The sequence below is a fragment of the Syngnathus floridae genome, chromosome 2 (genome assembly GCF_059516105.1).
Source record: "Syngnathus floridae isolate MCC-2025c chromosome 2, RoL_Sflo_1.0, whole genome shotgun sequence".
Taxonomy (NCBI): Eukaryota; Metazoa; Chordata; class Actinopteri; order Syngnathiformes; family Syngnathidae; genus Syngnathus; species Syngnathus floridae.
The window spans coordinates 6,065,994-6,089,595 of record NC_142414.1 but is presented as its reverse complement, the minus strand read 5'-3'; the positions used below and the strand labels follow the sequence as shown (position 1 = coordinate 6,089,595).

At 39.9% G+C, this 23,602-nt stretch overlaps 3 protein-coding genes across 5 annotated transcripts in view; 2 read left to right on the top strand and 1 right to left on the bottom strand.

Annotated features, from left to right (window-relative positions):
* Positions 1-50: 50 nt before the first annotated feature.
* On the bottom strand, positions 51-18,692 carry troap (trophinin associated protein). Of its 3 annotated transcripts, XM_088367949.1 has the most exons (18): positions 17,759-17,903; positions 17,446-17,547; positions 16,546-16,756; positions 16,073-16,466; positions 11,136-11,248; positions 10,835-10,963; positions 10,358-10,397; positions 9,791-9,909; positions 8,563-8,682; positions 8,453-8,492; positions 5,973-6,091; positions 5,648-5,776; positions 5,533-5,572; positions 5,318-5,385; positions 2,082-2,174; positions 1,750-2,002; positions 1,479-1,672; positions 51-425 (listed from the first exon to the last, which is right to left on the bottom strand). In XM_088367949.1, the coding sequence occupies exons 2-18, from the start codon at positions 17,508-17,510 to the stop codon at positions 372-374; spliced, it is 2,181 nt and encodes a 726-aa protein (XP_088224075.1). In that variant the 5' UTR covers positions 17,511-17,547; positions 17,759-17,903; the 3' UTR covers positions 51-371. The 3 variants fall into 3 exon arrangements, with proteins under 3 accessions (XP_088224075.1, XP_088224074.1, XP_088224073.1); XM_088367948.1 differs by lacking the exons at positions 10,835-10,963; positions 17,759-17,903 and adding an exon at positions 18,547-18,692; XM_088367947.1 differs by lacking the exon at positions 10,835-10,963.
* Positions 12,693-15,710, top strand: LOC148401379 (zinc finger BED domain-containing protein 4-like). Its single transcript, XM_088367950.1, has 2 exons — positions 12,693-14,590; positions 14,754-15,710. The coding sequence occupies exons 1-2, from the start codon at positions 13,074-13,076 to the stop codon at positions 15,259-15,261; spliced, it is 2,025 nt and encodes a 674-aa protein (XP_088224076.1). The 5' UTR covers positions 12,693-13,073; the 3' UTR covers positions 15,262-15,710.
* Positions 18,087-23,602, top strand: part of LOC148401377 (differentially expressed in FDCP 6 homolog) — a 22,855-nt gene continuing 17,339 nt past the window's right edge. The window contains exons 1-2 of the mRNA XM_088367952.1: positions 18,087-18,867; positions 21,588-21,728. Of these exons, the coding sequence (XP_088224078.1) occupies positions 18,772-18,867; positions 21,588-21,728 (237 nt within the window). The 5' untranslated portion in view covers positions 18,087-18,771. The remainder of the gene's footprint in view (positions 18,868-21,587; positions 21,729-23,602) is intronic.

Sequence of the window (23,602 nt, the reverse complement as noted above, 5' to 3'; positions counted from 1 at the left end):
CAGAATGGCTACGACTGTTAGGTGACAAAGACTCCAAAACAGACAAAAGGTCAAGCAACAAACTATTACAAACAAGCATTTATTCCCCCAAGTGAGAGACACACACAAAAAACAAAAACAACAATAAAACAGTGAAACAAATACACATAAAATTGTAATTGTAAACAGGTGCTGGTCCACACAGGGACAATCGAAAGAAAAACAGTGATGTCGTCTTCTTGGAGGACTGGAGAATAAATGGAATGAAACGGAATGTCCTTCAGTGCCCAACTTTTCAATATTAGTATACTGAGGCTACATTTCATTTATCATTTCAACAATATGGGGATCTGTATTAGTGGTTCGTCAAAAAGACACAATTACATATTTATCTATCTCAAAGTGGAGCACGGAGAAACAGCAGCCAAGCTCAGTGGAACAAATTTCTGGAAAAGAAAAGAATGCCAACTAGTGAGATAATCCCCACGGGCAATGCGTACAGTAGAACCTTGACACTGGAACGCCCAAAATTTGGAATTGGACATATATTTGATTGCAAACTATGCCTAAAAGTTTTGGAGCTATTGTAGAAAGCATAGGTGTCAAAGTCAAGGCCCAGGGGACAGATCCGGCCCGCTACATTATTTTATGTGGCCCGCAAAAGCAACAAATGTGTCAACTTAATGTTTCTTGTTAAAATACCAAAACTGTAAATTGTCTTCTCTTTTAATAACTGTGAGATATTGCAAGGATCTTTTGTTAAAACCACACTTTCAAAGTGAATTAGAAAATTGGTGAACTTTTTTTTTTTTTTTACTGAATTTTATTATGTGTATACGATAATAGAAGTCATTATTGACCCCATGAGGGAAACCATAACGACGATGTGGCCCGCAACAAAAATGAGTTGGACACCTCTGGTTTAAATTCATCACACCTAACTGAACCTCGTTTCAGCCACTATGAGTTTTGCCTTTTCCCGGTCTATTTGTGATACTCATTCTGCAAGGATAACGGTGGTAACTAAGAAAATAACATCCAGCAGAAGTTAGCATGATGTAAGCTTACTCAAATTGAGCGTAGATACACTGGTGTTACATCTGAATACTGTTTTTGTCGTATTTCAGTTAGTTGGAGATTCTGTTCACCATTATTTAGCACATTTATTTTGTTATTTCAGCGACGGGTCATGGATTATTGCTAAAGGCTTGACAGGACTATGCTTTTAGAGAAAAAGGAACTATGATTTTGCCCTTCAATGACTCAACCCGTTTGTGATGTTTGACAAAACACGATGAAAAGTTCCGTTTTAATAGCGTTTCGTTATATCATTTATATTAAATAATATATTTTACATTAGAGGTTGATCTCATTTCACCCTCAGCCTGCAGACAACCAAATTTGAAAAAAAAAAAAAACTTTGACCAAATACTATATTGTGGTCCAGCTGCAAGGTAACCACTGTAGGTTAGTGCTCATTTTCAAAGGTTTGTACTCACACTGGACTCTTGAAGGTGCAGCAGGGTTGCCACCGGGTTGCTAGTGCGGGGTTCAGAGGGGAAGAACCTGGGACTGTCTGAGACAGAATGGGAGATATAGAAAGCAACCTCCTTGTCCAAGCGTAGCTCTTCCATGTGAGCGAAATGCTTGGGCAGGATCGCAAGTGCGGTGTTGGTAACACCAGTCTTCTGGTCTGAAGAACACAAGTCCAGGTTCAGAAGTGAATCACAGATTTAATGAGCAAATGTTGATGGGTTGCCTTTGCGTTACCTTTGTGCATAAAATGACTGGCAAGGTTAGTGCGACATGCAGGATGACGCAGTTGTCCCTTTTCTGACGGATCCTGGTCGCGCAGCTCTTGACGGGCCGAGTTCTTCTGTTTGCTGTGTTTCTTGCTCACGGAAAAAAAAATGACAGATTCTCTTTGAAGGGTTGGACTGAACCGCTGTCCTTCCACAGGCTTCGACACTTCTTCATCGCCCCCACCAGCATTCTTTATTTTGTCCTCACAGTGGGTTTTCATCTACGTACAAGAAATAGAAAAGATTCAATTCATCAATGAAAACTTACTTGGTGGCCTTAGCTTGGACCTCGCTTCTTACAGGTGAGACTTGAAGAACTGGGAGCTGCTCTTTCTTCCCTTTGTCAGGGCTGTGTCCATCCTCCTGGTTGAAAAATAACACCTGGGCAACTTCCTGCCACCACAAGACACAATCATCATTAGATTTAACATTTAGAAAGATTACTTGCAATTAAACTTTGGCAAAACACAAAACAAATGCATTTGTATGAAGTTTTAAGCGAAACACTGACAATATAGTACAAAATACTATGGTAGTAAGTTGAATTATTTTCAAGCACCAAATTGTCGAGAGAATACTTGTTTCCCTTCTAACGGCATTTTGTAAACATTTAGATTTTATCTTTGCAAAAATAATTTTCTTACCTCTGTACAAAAAATAAACAAATAGAAAATGTTCCACCTCATAATCCATATGTTGTTGTTTTTTTAAATATAAAATTACTTTACTTGCGGTCGGGAAATGTGCTTCACAAAAGTACTCAGACCCAATCGCTGGTTCAGCAATGAGTAGGGATTTCCAGGCTAGTAAATCCAAGCAGGTTGCAAAGTTCATGTTTACAAAAAAGTGACTTGATTGACACATTTTTAACAACCGAAACATTACATTTATGTCGCACCAAACTCTACGCTGTTCAAGCAAACATTCTTTTGTTCGTTACTGGCTTGTCAGTACAGAACTGACAGAAGTGACTGCTGCACTGTGTCTTTAGCTTGGTTATCTTCCGAGTTCTATCCTGAACGTTTCTGCTTCCTCAAAAGCCACGGTTTTAACCTGCTCCTAGAAGAATAGAAAAGTTGTCTGTCCATTAATTCTTAAACATTCAGTTTGTAGAGTCATCTTCAGCATTTGGTAACAAGCGCTGTTGTGTGTTGATGGCAAAAATTTGGTCAGGTGTTCATAACAGCAGCTACTGTGTCAGAGCCTGTGATAACTGACAACAGAGTGTGGGAGGAAAAAAAGCAAAAAGCACTTTATTCAACGGGGGTTGACCAGAAGGGTCATGTGGGTCCGCAAAAGACTCAGTCTGGCATTTAAAAATAGACAGAATAGTGGTACATTCACCAAGCTTGAGTGCAGGCAGCATGGGTTCAGGGTTCACGCTTGTGTCAATGTAAGAGTGAATGATTACCTGTCACTGCTCTGTGACTACCGAGGGAGGGATACACTCCAGTTCACTTGTGACCCGTAAGAGGATAAACGGTATGGAAAAATGGATGGTTGACATTGTTTGCATTTTTATTTTATTTAGATTTTCTTATTATAATTTTTTTTGGGTCACAAAATTGTAACTTCTTTATAATAAAACAGCAATTTTATTGTTTGTAAAATATTTTTTCCTACCTTTAATGACTATCATTTTAAATATTTAGCATTATTGGTGTTCCTTCACTAATTCTACACCATTAACTTTATTATTATTCCGCTTCTTCTATTTTATTCTCCTCACTTTTTTGACATGCTACTACTTCCACATAATTAATCCGATTCACTTCATTCCACTTTTGATTTTGAAAATTCACGTGAAATTTTCCGTTTTCATTAAATTCGCACATTTACGGCAAATTTTTCCCCATTCATTCTTAATGGCACATTCAACATTTCACATTTACGTCGTTCCAGTTTGAAATTCACATCATTCAGCACATTCAAATCACGTTGGGGAAGACTTTCAACATTCCCAAAATTTCATGTTTAAAATTTGCGCAAAATTTCACAAAATTTCATTTTTCATTTCTAATTTCTACATTTTTCAACCAATGCAACCCGTAGCAACTTTAAACTGTTCATCTTAAGCCTACCTATTTCAAAACTTCCCACGATTAAAAAATTTCACATTTTCACTTTTAGAATTCATACAAAACTCCGCAAAATGTTGGTTTTCCCATCTAATTTCTCAATTTTTCAACCGATTCAACTTTTAACTGTTTATCTTATGTCTACCTATTCCAAAACTTCCCACTTACCACAAATTCAAAATTTTCAACTTTAAAATTTACGCCAAATTTGACAAAATTCAATTTTCCCTTCTAATGTCTACATTTTTTGATCGATTCAACCCATTCCAACTTGTAACTGTGCATCTTATGCCTACCTATTCCACAACTTCCCACTTACGAAAAATTCCAAATTTTCAACTTTAAAATTCATGCCAAATTTACAAAATTTAGTTCTTCCCATTCTAATTCCTATATTATTTGACCAATTCAACTTTGAACATCATTCTGTAGCATTCCCCAAGTATTCATTCAGCTTCTTCGCCTTCACACGCGATTTCTCCAGAAAATTGCAAATTGTAGTACTTGTAGTGTTATATTGTCATAAAGTTAATTAAATTCTTGCCAATGAGTGATATTTTTCTCCCTTGCAATAGTTAGGACAAGAGATTAATTAATCTAAAATGTTTTTTTTTCCAACCCGTTGAATGAGGATTTCTTACTAGGCTTACAAAACGGTGACTTGTTATTTTTACAATGAGGGAGTTGCACAATAGACCCCTTTACGGTCTACATCACAGTGACGTCACAGTGTTAGTAAAAGAAGCCCACAGTAAGAACCTTTATCTAGGTAAAAAATCTTGTCGTGTGGTTTAGGTTGCCAAATTTGACTTACATTTCCCCTTAAAGTCCACGTATGGGTTGTTCCCTCTCCCGCCTATCGGAAATTCAGAGGTGCTTTAAGCGACCCCACATCATTGGAAGTCCGGTGCTCTGAATCTTTCCAAGTCCAACTTTTAAATTTTGACAAGTTGACCTCCATAATATACGTACACACCGGGCAAAAACATGATTTTTGCCATGAGACAACTACAGGAAAAGCGCAACGAGCAGAACATGCCTCTTTTCTCTGTTTTAATTGATCTAACCAAGGAAACACAGTCGATAGGGAAGCACTATTCGCGCATTGGTTGCCCACCAAAATTTGTGACAATAATTAGACTTCCATGACGGCATGACTGATCAGGTCCTCTCCAGTGGTAATGTGACAGACACCTTATGTGGCATACAACAATCCATGCTGCTGCTGTCACTTGGTCAGTTCCAGAAATTTACTGTTGCCAGAAATTTACGCCACAGGGCATCGTCAGCAGTAATTACAACAACGAACTCCCAGTGCCTCAGACTGCACCTGTAGCTTGGGGTTGCCAAGACACCTCCAAGTTCATAGATGAGATGCAGAAACAATACGTCATTGTCGGATCCAAAGCAACACCGACAAAATGTTAAAGTGGCAGAATATGACCACTTAATACACACCATGGCAGGACTGGGAGGGGAAACTCTCTGCGATGTCCATGTATTCTTGGCCTCTTTGTGAGTTGAAACTGAGAAAAAAAAAGTAGTGTTAACAATGGGCCTGGTTGTCGACCAAAGCATCACCTCTAACTGTTAAGTACTGTTATTCATCATCACAATTATTGGTCATTGCTCTCACTTTCGCTTTATATGAATAACTTTATATTGTTTCTTACCTGCTGCGGCCAGACTCTTCTTAATTGGAACCCTCTGTGACTGCATTGGAGAATAAAATCAGATACTAAAAATACAAACAATATACTGCAATGATGAAAATAGACATGTACATACTGTGTTGATAAAAGTGCTTCTGCCAAGCGGATTTTGAGGTGTGGCACGCACAGGGCCTGGATCATGCAACCCCTTGTTTTGGCTGCCAGCAGATTTTTGATGACTCTTGAAAATTGACACTCTTTGTGGCTGCACGAATAATAAATGATTACAGCGTAACAGAAATACATTAAAGTGTAGCAGATCACAAAACTATTTCATGTTATAAAATAAATTTATAATAAACAGCAACAACAAGAGATTGCAAACTCCCTGTTTTATCTTTACAAATCTTATACTATGCTAAGAAACAGTATAAAGACTCATCCAGAGTCGTCAAACTCACAAACATGGAATAAGATTGGGAGCGTGGAGTTCCAGTTGATTGGCTGGAGATACACACGCCCTCATTTCGCAGGATACTTTGTAGTGAGGTGGAATCCCGTTTAAATTCCACAGCTTTCTCTGAAAAGTTTTTTTTTTTTTAATTAGAAAAAAAATCTAAATACTAGGTCATGAGGTCAACTTTGAAAGTATAAGGGTGCAGTATATTCAAATGAGATCAGGTATACTATGTGCTGTCACAAGCAAACCGGCTTTATATTCATAAAGGAGAAGTCAACCCCAAAATTTTCCTTTCAATAATATGTTGTATGTGCCCCCACTAATATAAACACAGCATTGTGATTCATATTACGTTTGAGGAATATGAGTTAAGCAGCAAAATGTACTAGTGTTTCTCCATCTCAGGGGGTGGCCGTTTTACCATTTGCTGTCGACAGATTATAACATCACAGTTAACAGGTCTCCCGTGACAACCAATCACGGCTCACAAGTTTTTTTTAATTACCGTAATTTCCGGACTATATGCCGCGACTTTTTTCCAAAATTTTGGAGCCTGCGGCTTATAGTCAGGTGCGGCTTATATAAGATTTTTTTTTCGTGATTTTTGTGATGACTTGATCACATTTACTCTTAACACTATTATGTACAGTAAAAGCTACAAAACAAACTGACAAATAACTCATTTTCAAATCAGACGAGTAAAAACTGGTCAAATATTTAAAAAAAAAAGATATAATTAAAAGTGAAGACAATTTTCAATTCTAGTAATGACACGAATTTGATGTGCAATTTGTCTTCGTGGGCCACATAGAATGATGTGGCGGGCCGTATCTGGCCCCCGGGCCTTGAGTTTGACACCTGTGCTCTAAACCCTTTCTTTTACTCTGCCATGTGACTCAGAGATTACACAAAGCAGTGGTGCTGTTTGGACCATCTGTATTGTATTAAAACCCAATCAATCAGCATTTAAATTCAATTCCTCTGACATTTTGCTCACCAAAAACAAGTTGTAATGAATGTGAACTTTTAATGCATTTTATTCAGAAGGTTACTTTGAACCTTAAACGGCGGTGCGGCGTACTTATGGATTTTTACGGCCTCCGGCCTCCAGGGGGCGCTCTAGCAGGAAGCAAGAGCGAGACAGGCGAAGAAGAAATAATGCGCCGAAGAAGACGTGCTAGTTTGTGTTTAGCAGAGCACAATCAAGACGGACATTACTGAAAGGAAGCTTTTATACACAAACCGTCATCATGGGGGACAAAAGAAATGCATATGATGCCGCTTTTAAGCCAAAGGCAGTCGATGTTGATGACATTATCTTGTGTCTACTCTGGAGTGTACTTATGGATTTTTACGGCCTCCGGTCTCCAGGGGGCGCTCTAGCAGGAAGCAAGAGCGAGACAGACGAAGAAGAGATAATGCGCCGAAGAAGACGTGCCAGTTTGTGTTTTGATTGCCTCTGCATTACGCACACACCCGCACTCACAAAGACGGGAAGCTTTTATACACAAACCGTCATTATGGGGGACAAAAGAAATGCATATGATGCCGCTTTTAAGCTATACGTGTCGCTCGCCAGTTTAATGTAATTTAGCGCTTCGTGCATGAATAAGATTAGAATGAACAGACCCTCATCACACTAGAAGAAATGCATAAAAGCGACGACGAAAGAGAGACTGATAAAGTGTGAGGCGAAGGATATCTAACGCTATTCCAATCGGACACTGAGCAGGAAGACTTCGATGGTTTCAGTGCACAGGAGGAAGATGAAGACGGCTCTTTTTTTACTTTTACGGTATGTTTTTTTTTAACCAGCCCTGTTAGTGCTGTGCTACCGTGTTGCTGCTGTGTTACCGTCACGTCTCAGTGACTTTGCTGTGTGACTTCCGTGTTGCTGCGGTATTACTGGCGCGTGACAGGCAGTGTTTGGAAAGAAACGTTAAGGTATGTTATTAAAGCTTTAGAAAAACTTTCTGTGTCCAGTCTTTCTTTGCTAATAACTCGCGTGCACACTTCCGCGTTGCTGCGGTACTACTGCTGCTTCACAGGCAATGTTTAGAAAGACATGTTCAAGTATGTTATTAAAACGTTAAAAAGGCTTTCTATGTACTGTCTTTCTTTGTAAAAAACCCGTGTGCACGTACGGCTTATAGTTCGGTGCGTCTTATGTAAGAAAAAAACTGAAATATCCATGAATTTTAGCTGGTGCGGCTTATAATCCGGTGCGCTTTATAGTCCGGCAATTACGGTAATTGGTTGTGACCTGGCAACTTTGATGTCCCCCCCGAGATGGATAAAACAGGTCAATTTTGACAGTTTGATTTATATTCCACAAACGAAACATTAATCAGAACACTGTTTTGATTAGTTGGGCTGCACAGAAAATGATGGCATTAGACTTCGTCTTTAATTCAAAATTGAAAGGTGGTAACACATTGGCAACGGTGTGTTTGTTAATAACGGAATTATATTACATTTTACCTGCTGCTGCCAGATTCTTTTTGATGGGAACTCTCTGTGGCTGTGCAGAAAAAGAAAAATAACTTAAAAATGCATAGAATGAACAGCACGAGAAATAGGTGTGCACACACTGTATCAATAGTGCCTCTTGTAGATGGACTTTTAGGTGTGGCTCGCAAAGGGCCTGCAGTCTTCACCTCCTCATGGCTGGCAGCAGGATTTTGATGATTTTTTGTAGTGGACACTCGTGGCTGCAAAAATAATTAATCATTATTGGACAACTAAAAAAAAAAAACTGTTGTAAACAACTCTGCATAATTGGAATGATTAAAATAAATGAATATATAAAATGGGGCATCACAAATAGTGAAAGACCATATGGTCTTCGTTCTCAAATTCAGTGAGCATGTCCACTGAATGCATATTTGGTTTATTATTTATCCTTACTTTGTGAGATAGTTTTGTTAATACAGTGATCCTTCGCTACTTCGCGGTTCGTTTATCGCAGCTTCACTGCATCGCAGATTTTTCCCAGCCAAACAAACAAAAAAATTGTTACAATAAGAGTTCTAAAATCATATTTGCAGTGTTGTACTTTGTTATAAAAGAAGTTGTTATAATAAAAGACTTCTGAAAACATATTTACAGGATTGTACCTTGTTATAAAAAGTTGTTATAATAATAAGAGTCCTAAAATCATATTTACAGTATGTATACTTTAGCTACATCAACATATACATTTACAAAATGCGCATAGCACTGCTATGGTAACTTGTGACCACTTGAGGTCCCTGTTTAACCAAGGTTAACAACAAAACATCACATCTACACGTTACACACACACACCCACACGTATAATATTTATATTTTCAATATTTATACAATATTTTCTGTGTGTTATTTATACTATGAATATATTATTCACAGGGCGGCTCGGTGGCGCACTGGCTAGCAGGTCGGCCTCACAAATAGGAGGGTGCGAGTTCGATTCCACCTTCAGCCCTCCCTGTGTGGAATTTGGATAGTCTCCCCGTGTCCGCGTGGGTTTTCTCCGGGCACTCCGGTTTCCTCCCACATCCCCAAAAAACATGCTACTTTACACAAACATTTGGTAGGCCTGGGTGTGAATGCGGATGGTTGTTCGTCTCTCTGCCAATAGTTCTTTAGAGCATCGTATTGGTCCACATGCTATCGTAAGAGCTATTTGAAAGAAACACTTTGTTGTTAATGTTGTAATGTTAAAGTCCCACCTGAGTATGTGTCACATGACCAACAAAAAGGTGTGACTTGTGGTCCAGACAACGTGGTATAATTACATTGAAGAAAAAGAAAAGACTCATACAGAGTCCACAAACTCACAAACACGGCATAAGATTGAGACCGTGGAGTTGCAACCAATTGGGTGGATATGCACACGCCCTCATTACGCAGGATACTTTGCAATGAGGAGGAATCGGGCTGGAATTCTGCAGCTCTGTCTGAAAAGAGTATTTTTATTTATTTTTTCAAGTAACAATAACATCATGACAATGTCCAATTAAAGCTTGATGGAACGCTATTTAAATTAGATCAGGTTAATTCTCATTTGAAATTTTACTAGTGTAAATTCGCTTTGGAGGTCCCTTAATGCCTTCTCTACTCAGGTTTCCATCCTGCAATAAGTTACCATACAGGCTGTTAGTACGTTGGCATGTTATCCATAATCTCGGTAAACTTTACCACCTATCAATTGAGTCAATTGAATTATGGGTAAACATAGTTTGTTTACACGCTAGCTGTTGTCAACATTTCTATGTAGTTGGGACAGAGTCACGGTAGTCTTATACAACAAGCTCAACTGCCAACAAATCTGTCATACAAAAAGTTGATTTGGCATTAAGATTGTTTTCATTGAGTTATACAGACAATACTATAAACACATCTTACCTGCTAGGGCCAGACTCTTTTTAATCAGAACTCTCTGTGGCTGCATAGAATGGAGGGAAGGAAGGAAAAATACATGGTTAAAAATGCCTGCTTTTTGTGATACAAAAATGGAGACAGAGAAAAATCATTGAGTGTAGGATGGGGGGGACATTTAAAACAGGAAGGACCGCGGGTCGTCGAGGACCGTTACTGAACATGCCTGGACTACAACAATGTTAGGACTTTATTTGGTGGCAGACAGAAGTTTGAGTGTGATTGAATAATTCAGCTAGAAAGGTGTGCACATTTGTGCAACCTCTCTATCTGAGTTGTTAATTTTTACTACTCTCTATATAATGTTTCATTTTTTTATCAATTGTGTTGTACAGGTTAGAAGTCATATTGAAGGTGAGATCCAAAATCTCCTTTTTTGCATCACAAAATGTTCTCATTTGAACAGGGATTTGTAGACTTGTCATATCCACTGTAAGTACATACTGTGTCCAAAAATGTGCCTTTGCCAGGTACGTTTTGAGGTGTGGCACAAACGGAGCCAATTGCCTTCACCCCTTTGTTCTGGCTGGCAGTAGCTTTTTGGTGACTCTTTACAACAGACACTCGTTGCGGTTAAAGACATTAAACATTATTACTGGAAGGATCATGCATGACAACCAATAATGTAATTCATGCCAATTATATAAATAATAAGAAAAATAATAACAATAATAATAACAACAATAATAACAGTAACAATTAATCTAATGATAATAATAAAAATAGTATTCATTCATCAACTCACAAACATGGCATGAGAGCTGGAAGTTGGAAATGGCTGCCTGGAGACACACACACCCTCATTTCGCAGTATACTGAGCAAAGCAGCATGATTGGGCTGGAATCCTTCAGCTTTGCCTGAAAAACATTTTCAATAAATTACTGGCCACAACAGCAAAACCATGACAGTGCGTAAATAAAGTTACAATTCATAAATAATTTATTATTGTTTGTTGGTTTAATGCAAAGGGGAGCACAGAAAAGGCGCATCAAACAAACAAACAAACAAACAAACAAACAAAAAGAAGAATATTGATGGACATCAAGGTGAAAGGTCAGATGTGTAAATAAAGGCACAGAAGAAAAAAGGCAATAATGTGCTGAGAAAGGCTACAGAGATTTACTCAGTTGAACACTTATATGCAAGCCACTTTTCCTTAATATGTCCCCTTAAAAGCGAGTAGACCCATGGTGTTGGTGTTGTGGTGTGCCGCCTGGACCTCCGCAGCCTACACTGCAAGTACGGCTATGCACCCCATCCAAATTATCATGCAAATGACATCCCAAAGACATGCATAGTAGGCCGATTGAGCACTCCAAACTGTTTGTAGGTGTGATTATGTGTGTGAATGGTTGTTTGTCTATGTGTTCCCCGCCTACTGACCAAAGACTGCTGGAATAGGCGCATTTAGTACATTTTTTTTTTGTCTTTACAGTAGCTCCATTGTTTTTTAACTCCTGTTCACTGATGTGTACTGGATTACTGGAATGACACTACATGACCAAGTATACAACAACGACATACATTCCTTCAAAATGTGTTTTACTATTAGATATTTTTCAGAGCATTCTTCCTGTAGAGAGTAATGTTTTATTGCATTTTATCTTTAAATTATTTTTACTGAGCCCCTAAGGTGACCTACTAGAGGAAAACCAGTGTTCTCTCGCAAATAAACAAAAACTATGACACAATTCTTTTATATTGTGATAAATTTTTCAGCCATTTCGCCCACAATGTAGAATCACTCGGGGGCAACATGTATTCCTACACCTGCTTGGTGCTTCTTATTGTGGGCTGCTCCAGAGTGGAAGACGGCACCGCCCAAATCCTCTCAAGAGGACTGGTACCAGAGCCCAAGCTGTGTGTCGAGGTGAGCAGTCAATATATATAGTGAGAACCTCTCGAGCTCGCTCACCAGCTCAGGCTCTTTTGCAGTCAGTAAAGTGACATTTCAGATCCCGAGAGCCGGATTCTGTAGCCGCAGATTAAAACACCAAATTCATCATTCATTTTGCAAAGCACAATCTGTAGTGTCATTCGTGTTTACCCCCCAAAATTTAACATACTGCTGACATGCCGCCTTGCCCAAAGCTAAATGTCAGGCAGGTGAATTGGTATTGGTGTCAGAGTATTATATTTTTGAGGAGTAGATATACGGACACTATTGGCATCAATAACAACACTGTGTGTTCCCTCTAACAGTTTGGATTTTTTTCCTCTCAACCTATCCTGCCATGAGCATCTTTACCAGTCTTCAATTCAACTCTGATTTGTCCAGTGTAATTATAATCATTATTATTTTGGAATGTTATGTCAACCAAGTCGGGGTGCTCATGATCACAAGTCAATTACTGTATAAACACAATAAGTCAAAGTCAAAGTCAGCTTTATTGTCAATTTCTCCACATGCCAAAGACACACAAAGAAACCGAAATTTCATTCCCCGCTATCCCACGGTGACAAGACATGGCCCACAATAGACAATCAAGTAAACAAGTAAACAACAGCGTGCTGAATAAATAATGAATAAATAACACAACGAATAAATAAGAGGAGCAAAAAGGAGCAAGTGAGCGTACAGCAGACATTCCAGAAAATAGCGCAACAGTGCCACACGCTACGCAGAAGGGGGTAGCGAGTTCAGGGTCCTAACAGCCTGGAGAAAGTGTGTCTATACTAGAGATGCACCGATCCGATATCTGGATCGGATATCGGCCCCAATATCAACAAAATAGATGGATCGGGTATCGGAAAATGGAGCCGATCCTTTCCTTAATCCCTTCCCATTGGGATGCGGGCTCCGTCATACGTCAGCAGCACGTGCCGCATGCCACGAGAGTTTTCTCAAACGCAAACATGGAGCGAACGAAAGAGTCAGCTGTGTGGAGGTACTTCAAACTGAACACGCCAACTAGCTCGACGGCAGTTTGCAATGTCTGCAAAGCTAATGTTGCCAGGGGTGGTGGTAGTACTGCCAGTTATAGTACCACCAATTTAATTAAGCATCTCCAGAAACACCACGCAACGGAGGACCGGGAGTTCCAGCAGTTGAGCAGATCGAAGGGAGCGGGAGGTGGACATACACAGTTAACGTTAGCAGATGCACTGCAAAGACGGGAGAAATTCCCAGGCAATAGCTCAAAAGCTATAAGAATTACTGAGAAAGTGCTGGAATTCATGGTTTTGGATGGACAACCGATGAGTGTTGTTGAAAACGAGGGCTTCCGACGTTTACTTGAGCACCTGGAGCCACGGTACAATTTGCCATCGCGCAAGTATTTTTCTGAGACTGCACTGTCAGAAATGTATGAGAAAGTGTGCGAACACTTGTCACAAGAATTAAGAGATGTAGATGTCATGAGCTTCACAGCTGATATCTGGAGCTCGGAGGTGTGCCCCATGTCTATGTTGAGTTTAACTGTGCACTGGTTAGACAGGAATCACACCCCTCGCAATCCCGTGCTGCAAGCTAAAAACTTCCCCGGAGCACACAACGGTGACACAATTTCGACTGCCATTAAGGCAATGCTTGATAAGTGGAATATTCCACTCAACAAAGTGCATGTCATTCTCAGGGACAATGCCAGCAATATGAAAAAGGCCATGGAAAAGATGGGAGTGTGCAGCTTGGGCTGTTTTGCTCACACACTACAGCTCGTTGTTAACGAGGGGCTACTGTCTCAGCGAAGTGTGAGCGATGCGATTGCAAACGGCCGACAGATTGTGAAACATTTCAAACATTCTCCACTTGCTTATTCACGGCTATATGACGTCCAACTCCAGATGCAAATGCAACCCAAACGCTTACAACAAGACGTCAGAACAAGATGGAACAGCACCTACTTCATGATACAGAGTCTGCTGGAACAGAAGTGCGTACTAGGTGCCTATTTTGTGGATTATGATCTGCCCACAACACTGACTGCTACCCAGTGGGCCTTGGTGGAGAACACTAGCACTGTTTTGGAACCATTTGAAGACCTGACCAGGAAAATAAGCTCATCTACCGCCTCCACTGCTGATGTCATTCCAGCCATCACTGTCCTCAAGCGCATCCTGACCAAGGAAGACCAGGCAGATGCTGGCATTAAAACGATGAAAAAGACCCTGCTCCAAGCTGTCAAACAACGTTTTGACTCAGTAGAAGATGAGCCTCTGTACGCCCTGGCCACTTTGTTGGACCCAAGATATAAGGACAGGTAAGATATTTTAAGCTAATATACTCAACAGGCTGTGAGCTATTAGCTGTGATATAATCACAACATATCACGGTCTGAAGTGAGCTATTGCTTTTATATAACAGATACCAGGTATGGCAATATGAAAGTTATAGACACCTAAGCTGTTCTATGTCTGTTTCAGATACTTTACAAGTGAGACCTCCACGAAGCATGCAAAAGATGCACTGTTGAAGGAGGTTGAAGACAGGGGCTTGACCAGCACAGCAGGAGCAGCGGAGGCTTCACAGCGACCAGGGAAGGCCCCTCGGATGGAGACTGCAGCAGAAGCAGTAGCAGCTCCAAGCAAGAGCAGTTTCATGGAAGCATTTGAGCTAATTCTGGAGGAGAGTGAGGATGCAGGTGCAGCAAGCAGCTCAAGCCCTGCAGTTCAACTGAATGAATATTTAGCGGAGAAAACCATCACCACATCAGAAAGCCCATACAATTACTGGGAAGCCAACAAACATCGGCTACCTGATCTTGCTGCTACTGCCAAAAAGTATCTCTGTGCCCCCTGCACCAGTGTGGAAAGTGAGCGATTGTTCAGCACAGTTTCCAACACTGTGAATGACAAGCGAAACAGACTGACTGCAGACAGAGCAGAAATGCTTGTCTTCTTGACAAAGAATTTGTCATTGCTGCGTAAGTGAGCATTAATGAGGGGTTGAGACTGCACAAGTTTCAGAGCACCAGGCCATGAATGGTGCGATTGCACTATGTAGAGACATGTTTACATTGCTTGATTATTGTATTTGACCAAGTCATTTGTTTATTCTCTTGTCCTGATGCTATATTTTATTTTTAATTCCACTCTGCACTTTCAGTATTTAGAAATAATTTTGAATGTGTTTTGTTTTGTGTGTTTGACGAAGCAGAGCTTGTTTTCAGGGAGCACTTCTCATTGCTGCTTAAATGAGCATTTAGAGCATCAACAGGTCATGAGTGGTGTGGAATGGCACCTAATGTTTACATGTTTACTATTTCTTTTAATATTTGGTTACTGTATGCTTGATCACCCTCTCTATATTTGCCCAGTGCAGTTTCAGCTGCAACATTTGTATTTTTTTAAGAAGTTTGTATCCTAATTTACTTGAATTCAAATGCTGATACAATTTATTGCTGCTGTTGCACAATTTTTGTTACAAATAAATAGTTCATTGCATTAATCTGCTTTATCTTGTTACATTTTGTCCCTGGACAAACTGTGGTCATGCCTGATGCCATTGCCTTTAGTCTTTTCATGTAGAGGTATGTAGCTTGTTAAGTCAACCATAATATTAGATCGGTATCGGGTATCGACCGATACGCAAAGCCACGGCATCGGTATCAGTATCGAAACTGAAAAAGTTGGATCGGTGCATCCCTAGTATATACAAATAAGTGTGTCGAGCTGCATTAGAAAGGTGTTAAAGCAATCACACATCTACACTAGTCGCATGCAAATCTGCAGAAAGAACTTACCGTGCGGGTGGCTTGAGAGGCTATTCTGCACATTCTCATCCTTCACTGGATCTTTGAGACTGAGATGGCTCATGTTATCCAAACAGGCAGAAGAAAAGGAGGATGTCTTCTGATTTGCAGCATTATCACACTTCAACGTGTCAGAATGCCCTGAGGCCTTTCCAGGAAACATACATTTCTCCTTTCTCGCTGCTACTGTGCTTTTTAACACAGCTGGACACTTCAAGGGGTTCTCTTTTGTCTTCTGGGTTTTTACACAAACATTGTTTTTAAGATGGGTGGCACGAGCACCATTTTTTGAATCTAAAGTTACAATGTCTGTTTTCAAACTCTTTTGCCGAGACACGTTAAAAGGCTTCGGCCTGGTGCATGACTTTTTCTTCTTGGCTTTCCCCTGCAGTCAAGTAATATGGTGTTAACAAATGAGAGAAGAAAAGCATGAAATGTCAAAATGGTAGGAACAACACACTCACAGACAAAATTTTCTCCTCCCACTGAGCATCATGAAAAGCTGAAGGAGGTTGGAGGGACTTGATTAGCACTGGAAGTCTGCTCACTTTTGGCCGCACAAGTGTGTTCCTCTCAGGATCTTGGTTCTCTGAATCCTTCTTAGGAAGGTTCGCCGTGGGTACACCCTTTGAGTTATGTGGCTCTAGTGACATCTTGTTGTTCTCATTTTTCAACCTGAGTAGAAAGACGGTAAGGTGAAACAGATGAAGTTATGCTTCAAATGAAAGAGCGAAAGAAGGAAAGGGAATAAGAACTTATTAGCAATGTTATACATCAGCCATTAATGCTTATTTTGACTCTGCCATCTAATACAACAGGGATCCCAGTCTTTTCTTGAAATTATTTCCCAGGACTTTCCAAGGGCTTTTCTGGTATTCTCTGGAAAATGCACTTTTCTTTTTCTTCTTGGAGGTAGGCTCTTGCGTGGAATCATCACTGAGCCATTTTCCCCCATTGCAAAGATACTTTCTAAATGCATCTGTTTATTTCACTAGCTTCGTGGATTTTATTTTAGCGTCACCCAACCCAAACAACTATTGTCTAGCGTCAGTCAAACTATTAGAGAATCTGGTCACCTTTCAAAATAAAATATTGCTCACTCACCTAATAAATAAACAAAAGTGCTCCAAGTTTTTTCTTTAATATCAATATCAAACATCGCACGTTTTTTTCCCTCAGCAAAAGCTTATATGGCCCCACTGTATTCTGTGCGAAAAACTGATCTAGAAAACATTTGTCAGTCATGTTCGTTTTTTTTTAATGCAGACCACTGCACTCACTGCATAACAATATGCACGTAATACCTCGGACATCCTAATAAGCGCAAAGTCGACCATTGGGCTGAACTTTCGTAACTCACTTACCTCCGAAGGTTAGCACGGAATTCATCCTCCCTTTGCGCACGAAGAAGAGGAGGAAAGGCGTCCATTGCTTAAGTATTGTGTTGTGTGATGCGTGGGGAACGACTGGAGAGCATAACAAAACAAATAATCGGAGCAATCGATCAATTGTATTTGAGTTATTAGTTATCATAACGATACAACAAGAATGTAAGAAACAAAAAAAAAACAGAAACGCCATTAGGTTGTCATTCCAGGCAATTAAATCAACAACCATTAGCTTTGAGTACAACAGACTGTATTTTAACACTATGACTCTACATTCGTGCGTGCATACCTTCAACCAAATACGATAAAACAGCGTGCTATTCACGCGAGACGTCCCAATTTTGCTTTAATTATTAATCTAATGTCCGTTTAAAGAACTCTTGAAGTGTTCTTTCATGCCCGGAGTGCACAGACAACTTCCCGATTGCTGTTTGTATATGTAGACGCTCTGCCATTGGCTATAGTTGGAAATTGTATAAACCAATCACAGCACGTGTCTTTCGGATGCGTCATCTTCGCCCAATGGGCGACGGAGTTGCGTAAACAACCCCTGGACAACGACGCAAAAGTCGTTTAACCATGTGATTTCATGGTTTTCCTTTTCTCGTGTGCGATATATTATACGTTCGTTCATAAGTAGTTTGCAATTAATTTATGAAAACTTAAGTCAACTATAGTGAATTAAAATACACATTAGAATACCGTACTTTATGTCAATTATAAACTTTTATTCTACCGATTATAATTGTTTTCAAAATCCAATATTAAGGCAAGGTCTACATTCTTTAATATGCTTTAATTGATTTGTGGGCAACCAACTGGTTATTGTTCGAAGGAACAGGTCTCGCCATTTCTCCTTAGCTCATTTAGATACATAGATGGTCCCAAATTTCGGGGTAAAAGCATATGCCACGTACATAATATCGTGTTAAAAATATTTGTAAGCATATTTGATATTGAATAATAGAAAAGTATTCAAAGCAAACGAGTTCAATTGTGTTATTATTATGGCATATTTATGATTCCGTTACTAACTACTATTTTTCATCAGGCAAATTTCAAAGTAACGCTCCAAACCTGGACGGAGCTTCCTCCTCGCTGCCGTCAAGTCTCCTTTAGGGAGTGCTGACGTCCAGCAGGTGTCGCTGCCAGCAAAAAGAGGTCAACATCCTACTGTCTCTGCTTGGCCGTGACCGCACGGCAGCGCTACACACAAGGCGCGTGCGTGTGCCTGTCACCAAGAGGTAACGGAAGAAAGAAGACAGTGTATAAAGGAAATCAGCGTGTGACGCTGGTGCAGACATGGACCTGCGCTCGGAGCTACTCAAGTCCATTTGGTACGGCTTCACGGCACTGGATTTGGAAAAGAGTGGAAAGGTCTCCAAGTCTCAGCTGAAGGTGAGTGGTTGGTGTGTCCTTTATCTATTTTTCTCCTTAAAAAATATAAAGCTGCCCTTCATTTCCCCCCTCAAACTCACAGTCCCTCTAAAAAAAAAAAAAAAAAAAAAAAAAGGATCGGCGATTTTGCACTACAAGTTTTATACATCGAACGACGTGTCAAAGAACCGAAGAAACTTATAGATTTTCAATATGCACCTTCCTTGTGGGGATAGGACAAAAGTTCAGAATAGGAACTTGAGTCTCCCCCTATCTCTGGAACAGTGTGTATAGTGCAAAGCAGACCTGTACTGCGCGGAATCTATCAGAGCCCAACCTGAATTTAGAGTAAACAACAAAATCCCCAATGCGTATGTATATATGTGTGTGTGCGTGTGTGTCTGCGAGCGTGCAAGTGTGTGTCAAAAGAACATTGTTGCAGTGAGCGCGCAGACAACATGCAAACGTGTCTCTTTTGTTCAATGCAATCATTTGTGTTTTTGGTTGACCTCCTGCTGATTATGTCACTACTCAGTCCTCAGCCCCATGACAGGGCTTATCCCCCATATGCATGCAGCAAGTGTACAACAGGGTACTGTGCACCTTTGCTCACAAAAGCTGTTAGCATGGCCTCAATATCAGTCGGGTTTTTTTCTTGAGTGGGGACTTGAGGCAGGATGTGGTCGGGGAGTTCGACGTCTTGCAGCATATTGCACAATACTTTCAGGTGAAGGCACAATCAAGACAGTCTGTTTAGTTAAAGAAAAAATATCCATTACTTTACATTGTTTCGAGAAATTATATTGCAGATAGAGGGTTAAACATGTTGGTTAGTTATTGCCTTGTGGCATGCTGTAAAGTTGTTAAAAGCAAGTAATGAGTGGCTGTGAACTCCTTTTGAGATTATTCTACTGTCTATTGACATCGGACCCTATTTTTGTGCCCAATATAATAATTTCAAAATGTTCATACTCTTTATGAATCCTTCTCTCTGGCTTTCTCTTCATAACAGGTATTTACACTGTTGGATTTTGTCCACAATTTAGGGAGCGCGTTATCTGCGCCTCACGGCAAAAGCCATTGCCAATCACCTGTTATCCAATTTACTCACTGCGTGCTCGTTTGATTTCTTCAGATTTAGGAAAATGCTAAGACACTGAAGCACAAATTAGACTTACACAGGTTGGTTGAGTTCAATCACAATTCTTGTTCAGAAAGCTCTGTCTTCAGGAAAGTACAATACAGCGCTGGGCCCTTCAAGAGCGGAAAGTCTCCATTCAGAAAAGGCAACGTTCAAGGTTCTTCAGTTAGCTTATATCAGTTGCACATGCCAGTGTGGGCCGAGTTTGATGGGTAATGAGTCTTTGGGGTGGGGCAAGTTCGCCATGGGAGTGGGTGCTGGTTATGGGCGATTCGGTGTGTGTGGGGGCTGTTGTCTTCCATCCCGTCTTTCGGCCTTGGCGATCATCTTTGGCCAAGTCCTTGGCTGGCTCCTTCTGGCAGCTGCTGGTTTTATCTCCATGTGACCTTCCTGTGAACATTCTTCCCCAATCTTGGACATACACTGTCGTACCTCATTCTTTCAATTTTGTCATTTTGTACGAAATTATGTTAGCTTTTGGCTGTGACATCATTAATCTATTGCTGTTCTTTTGATACGTCATGTCTTTGCTTATTCTTAGTTTAATCATGCTTCCAACCGTATCTTTTCTTTGTTAGGCAAAATATTTCCCTCTGTGCAGAGCGTTCAGTAGTAATTATAAACTGGCGTCTAGCATGAGTCAAAACATAAGATACAATCAAGTACTGAACGGTCAAGACGACTCTGGCCGTGTCCATGATTTAGAGAAAAAACATCAGGCATGCATGACACAGTTCCTTAAGGGTCATTAAGCTATTTAGGCAATATATCAAAAGTCATTTGTTATTTCAAAGTGCTCAGAAATATATATCAGATCATAAAGTTATAAAAACCTTTCTCATCACCACTTATCAAAAATGTCTAGTTATGTCTTCTTTATTGATTTGGTGTGTAGGTATAATTATATTCTTAAAATGTTTCTTTTATTTATTTAATATGTGAATATACTTGTCTGCTTATGTACTTTATTCAATGAGGTTTGAGCATATCTGTTTTTGTAGCTAGGAAGGACTTTTTGTATTTCGACCTCATTCCTTCAACACTATGGATCAAATTTCTGATACTGATAAGAATCTTGTGCTGATGCGCAAAATGTAATTACTTTCATACCCAAGTATTACTTGATGATATTGTCATCACATTGCTTACTGGGGCTGCACATGGGAGCACTGGTTAGGCTTAGAGTTCAGAGGGTGCGGGTTCGATTCCACCTCCGGTCCTCCCGGTGTGGAGTTTGCATGTTCTCCCCGTGCCTGCGTGGGTTTACTCCGGGCACTCCGGTTTCCTCCCACATCCCAAAAACATGCATGGATGGATGGATGGATGGATGGATGAATGGATGGATGGATGGATATTGCTTCTCTATTCTCAGGCAGAAAAATCTTTCTCAGATACTGTACATTTCCTTCACTTTCCCTTGGAAAATGACCACTTTGTCATGTTTTATTGTAAGAAAAAGTCTCACGCAGAATGTCAAACTTGACTATTCTACCAGTGTAAGCCTGCACTTTGTGTTGTATTGGTGATATCCAAACCCATTTGTCCCTGTGCTTGTCTTAAGCATTTATTGTTTAAAGACTCCAATCTTGTGGATTTGCAGGTGTTATCACATAACCTCTGCACAGTGCTATGCATCCCACATGACCCAGTTGCTTTGGAGGAGCATTTCCGTGAAGATGATGATGGTCCAGTCTCCAGTCAGGGTTACATGCCCTACCTCAACAAATACATCCTGGATAAGGTGATTATTTTTCAACTATATATTGTATATTGCATGGGTTGCTAACAACATGTTTGCGGACACCAGGCCCCCTCGAGGACCGCGAGTAGCATGCAGGCCAGTTCTCAGTAAAGCTCACCTGTAATGCTTTGATTGATAGGTTACATTCCTGCATCTTTCTGAGCCAAGTCATCATATCGATCTCGTGTATTTATCTTTTTGTGTCAGCTCTCACTATCATGGTAGAACAGAATTCACCAATCATTGGATTGTTTGACCACTAATGGGAAAATGAGGTGGGTTAAGATCTTTAGATTTAGTCTCACCCTTCTCACAAGTTATCATGAAAGCCGTTGAGTATGCCCCAAAGATGACCGGATTCCGCTGATAGTGCTACTTATAGCTGCAATTCCTACACTGAGTGTAATGCTAATAGAATAAATGCTAAATAAATCAAACAAAAAAATGTGCCATGAAATATTTAAATTCACTATTGGATAATAAAAGAGATGTCTTCCTAGTTCAATAAATTAAATTATGGGTGTCCCATTGCCACATATGAAGAACTTTGCTGCAGCGGGTAAAATGGGATTAAATAAATCAATGTTATGAAATGTGTCATTAATTAATGACATTTCCGATGATTATAGGTAAATAAATAGATATAATTATTATTTTATTTCAATAAAATTTTTATCGTCCTGTATTGCAGTGTTCCCTAGTTAATGGTTTAACTTATTTAATTCCATATTTAATTGTTAAATGAATTATTATCATTATCCATCCATCCATTTTCTGTACCGCTTTGTCCCCATGGGGGTTGCAGGCATGCTGGAGCCTATCCCAGCCATCATCGGGCAGTAGGCGAGGGACACCCTGAACTGGTTGCCAGCCAATCGCAGGGCACACAGAGACAAACAACCACCCGCACTCGCACTCACACCTAGGGGCAATTTGGAGTGCTCAATCGGCCTACCAAGCATGTGTTTGGCGATGTGGGAGGAAACCGGAGTGTGAGGTAGTGGACGGTAATGTGAGCAAGAATCTTTCTACATTGGAGAGTAGGATATTCCACAAGCAAGAGCAACTCTTCTTTTTCTTTTTGTAAATATGCACCATGGTAGCATCATTGTATTTATGGGGTTGTTTTTTTCCCCTTGTCACTTTGCCTGGTAGGATTCGATGATACATAGATTGGAGAGTTGGGCTTCTTGGCTTGGTCACTTCTGATGGTAGGGCATCATGAGCTGGGGCTTTTTCCTGAAGAGCTTTGCTTGATTTGCTTTGGCAATGCTTGTTTTTGCTTGAACAAGCCGGACCCATCTTTGAGCCATCACACCTAAAGTGTGTTACTGACTAAAAAAATAATTAAGAATTAAGTAACATAAATTATCTTCAGTTAGTACTTTTATCCAGTCTACTCTAATCTTTTTGATTTGGTCACTATCATTGCAGAAAAAATTTCTATACAACACCTGGATGTTGGTAAAGGAAGAAAGAGTCAGTGCTTTTTGGAGCATTTTTGTTTTCAAGAGTATCATTGCAGACTACATAGAGAGGACTTGGTGTGTGAGAATCACATATAGCGATGAACCTATAGTACAGGGGTGTCAAACTTACTTTTGTCGCGGGCCGCAGCATAGTCATGGTTTCCTTCGAAAGGCCATTGAAATTGCCAACCCAAATAAATGTCTGAATGTCTCAAATTATATATAGTGTACAGTACTCAACAAACTAGTGAATGACTTGATGAATAGCTAGTTTTCAAATCAGAGACTAAGAAAAACTGTTAACATATTTTAAAAATATGAATGTAATAAAAATTGCTAGCAATAGAGCTATTTTTTAAAAGTGCAAACAATTAGTAATTTTAATATTGACATATGAATTAGATG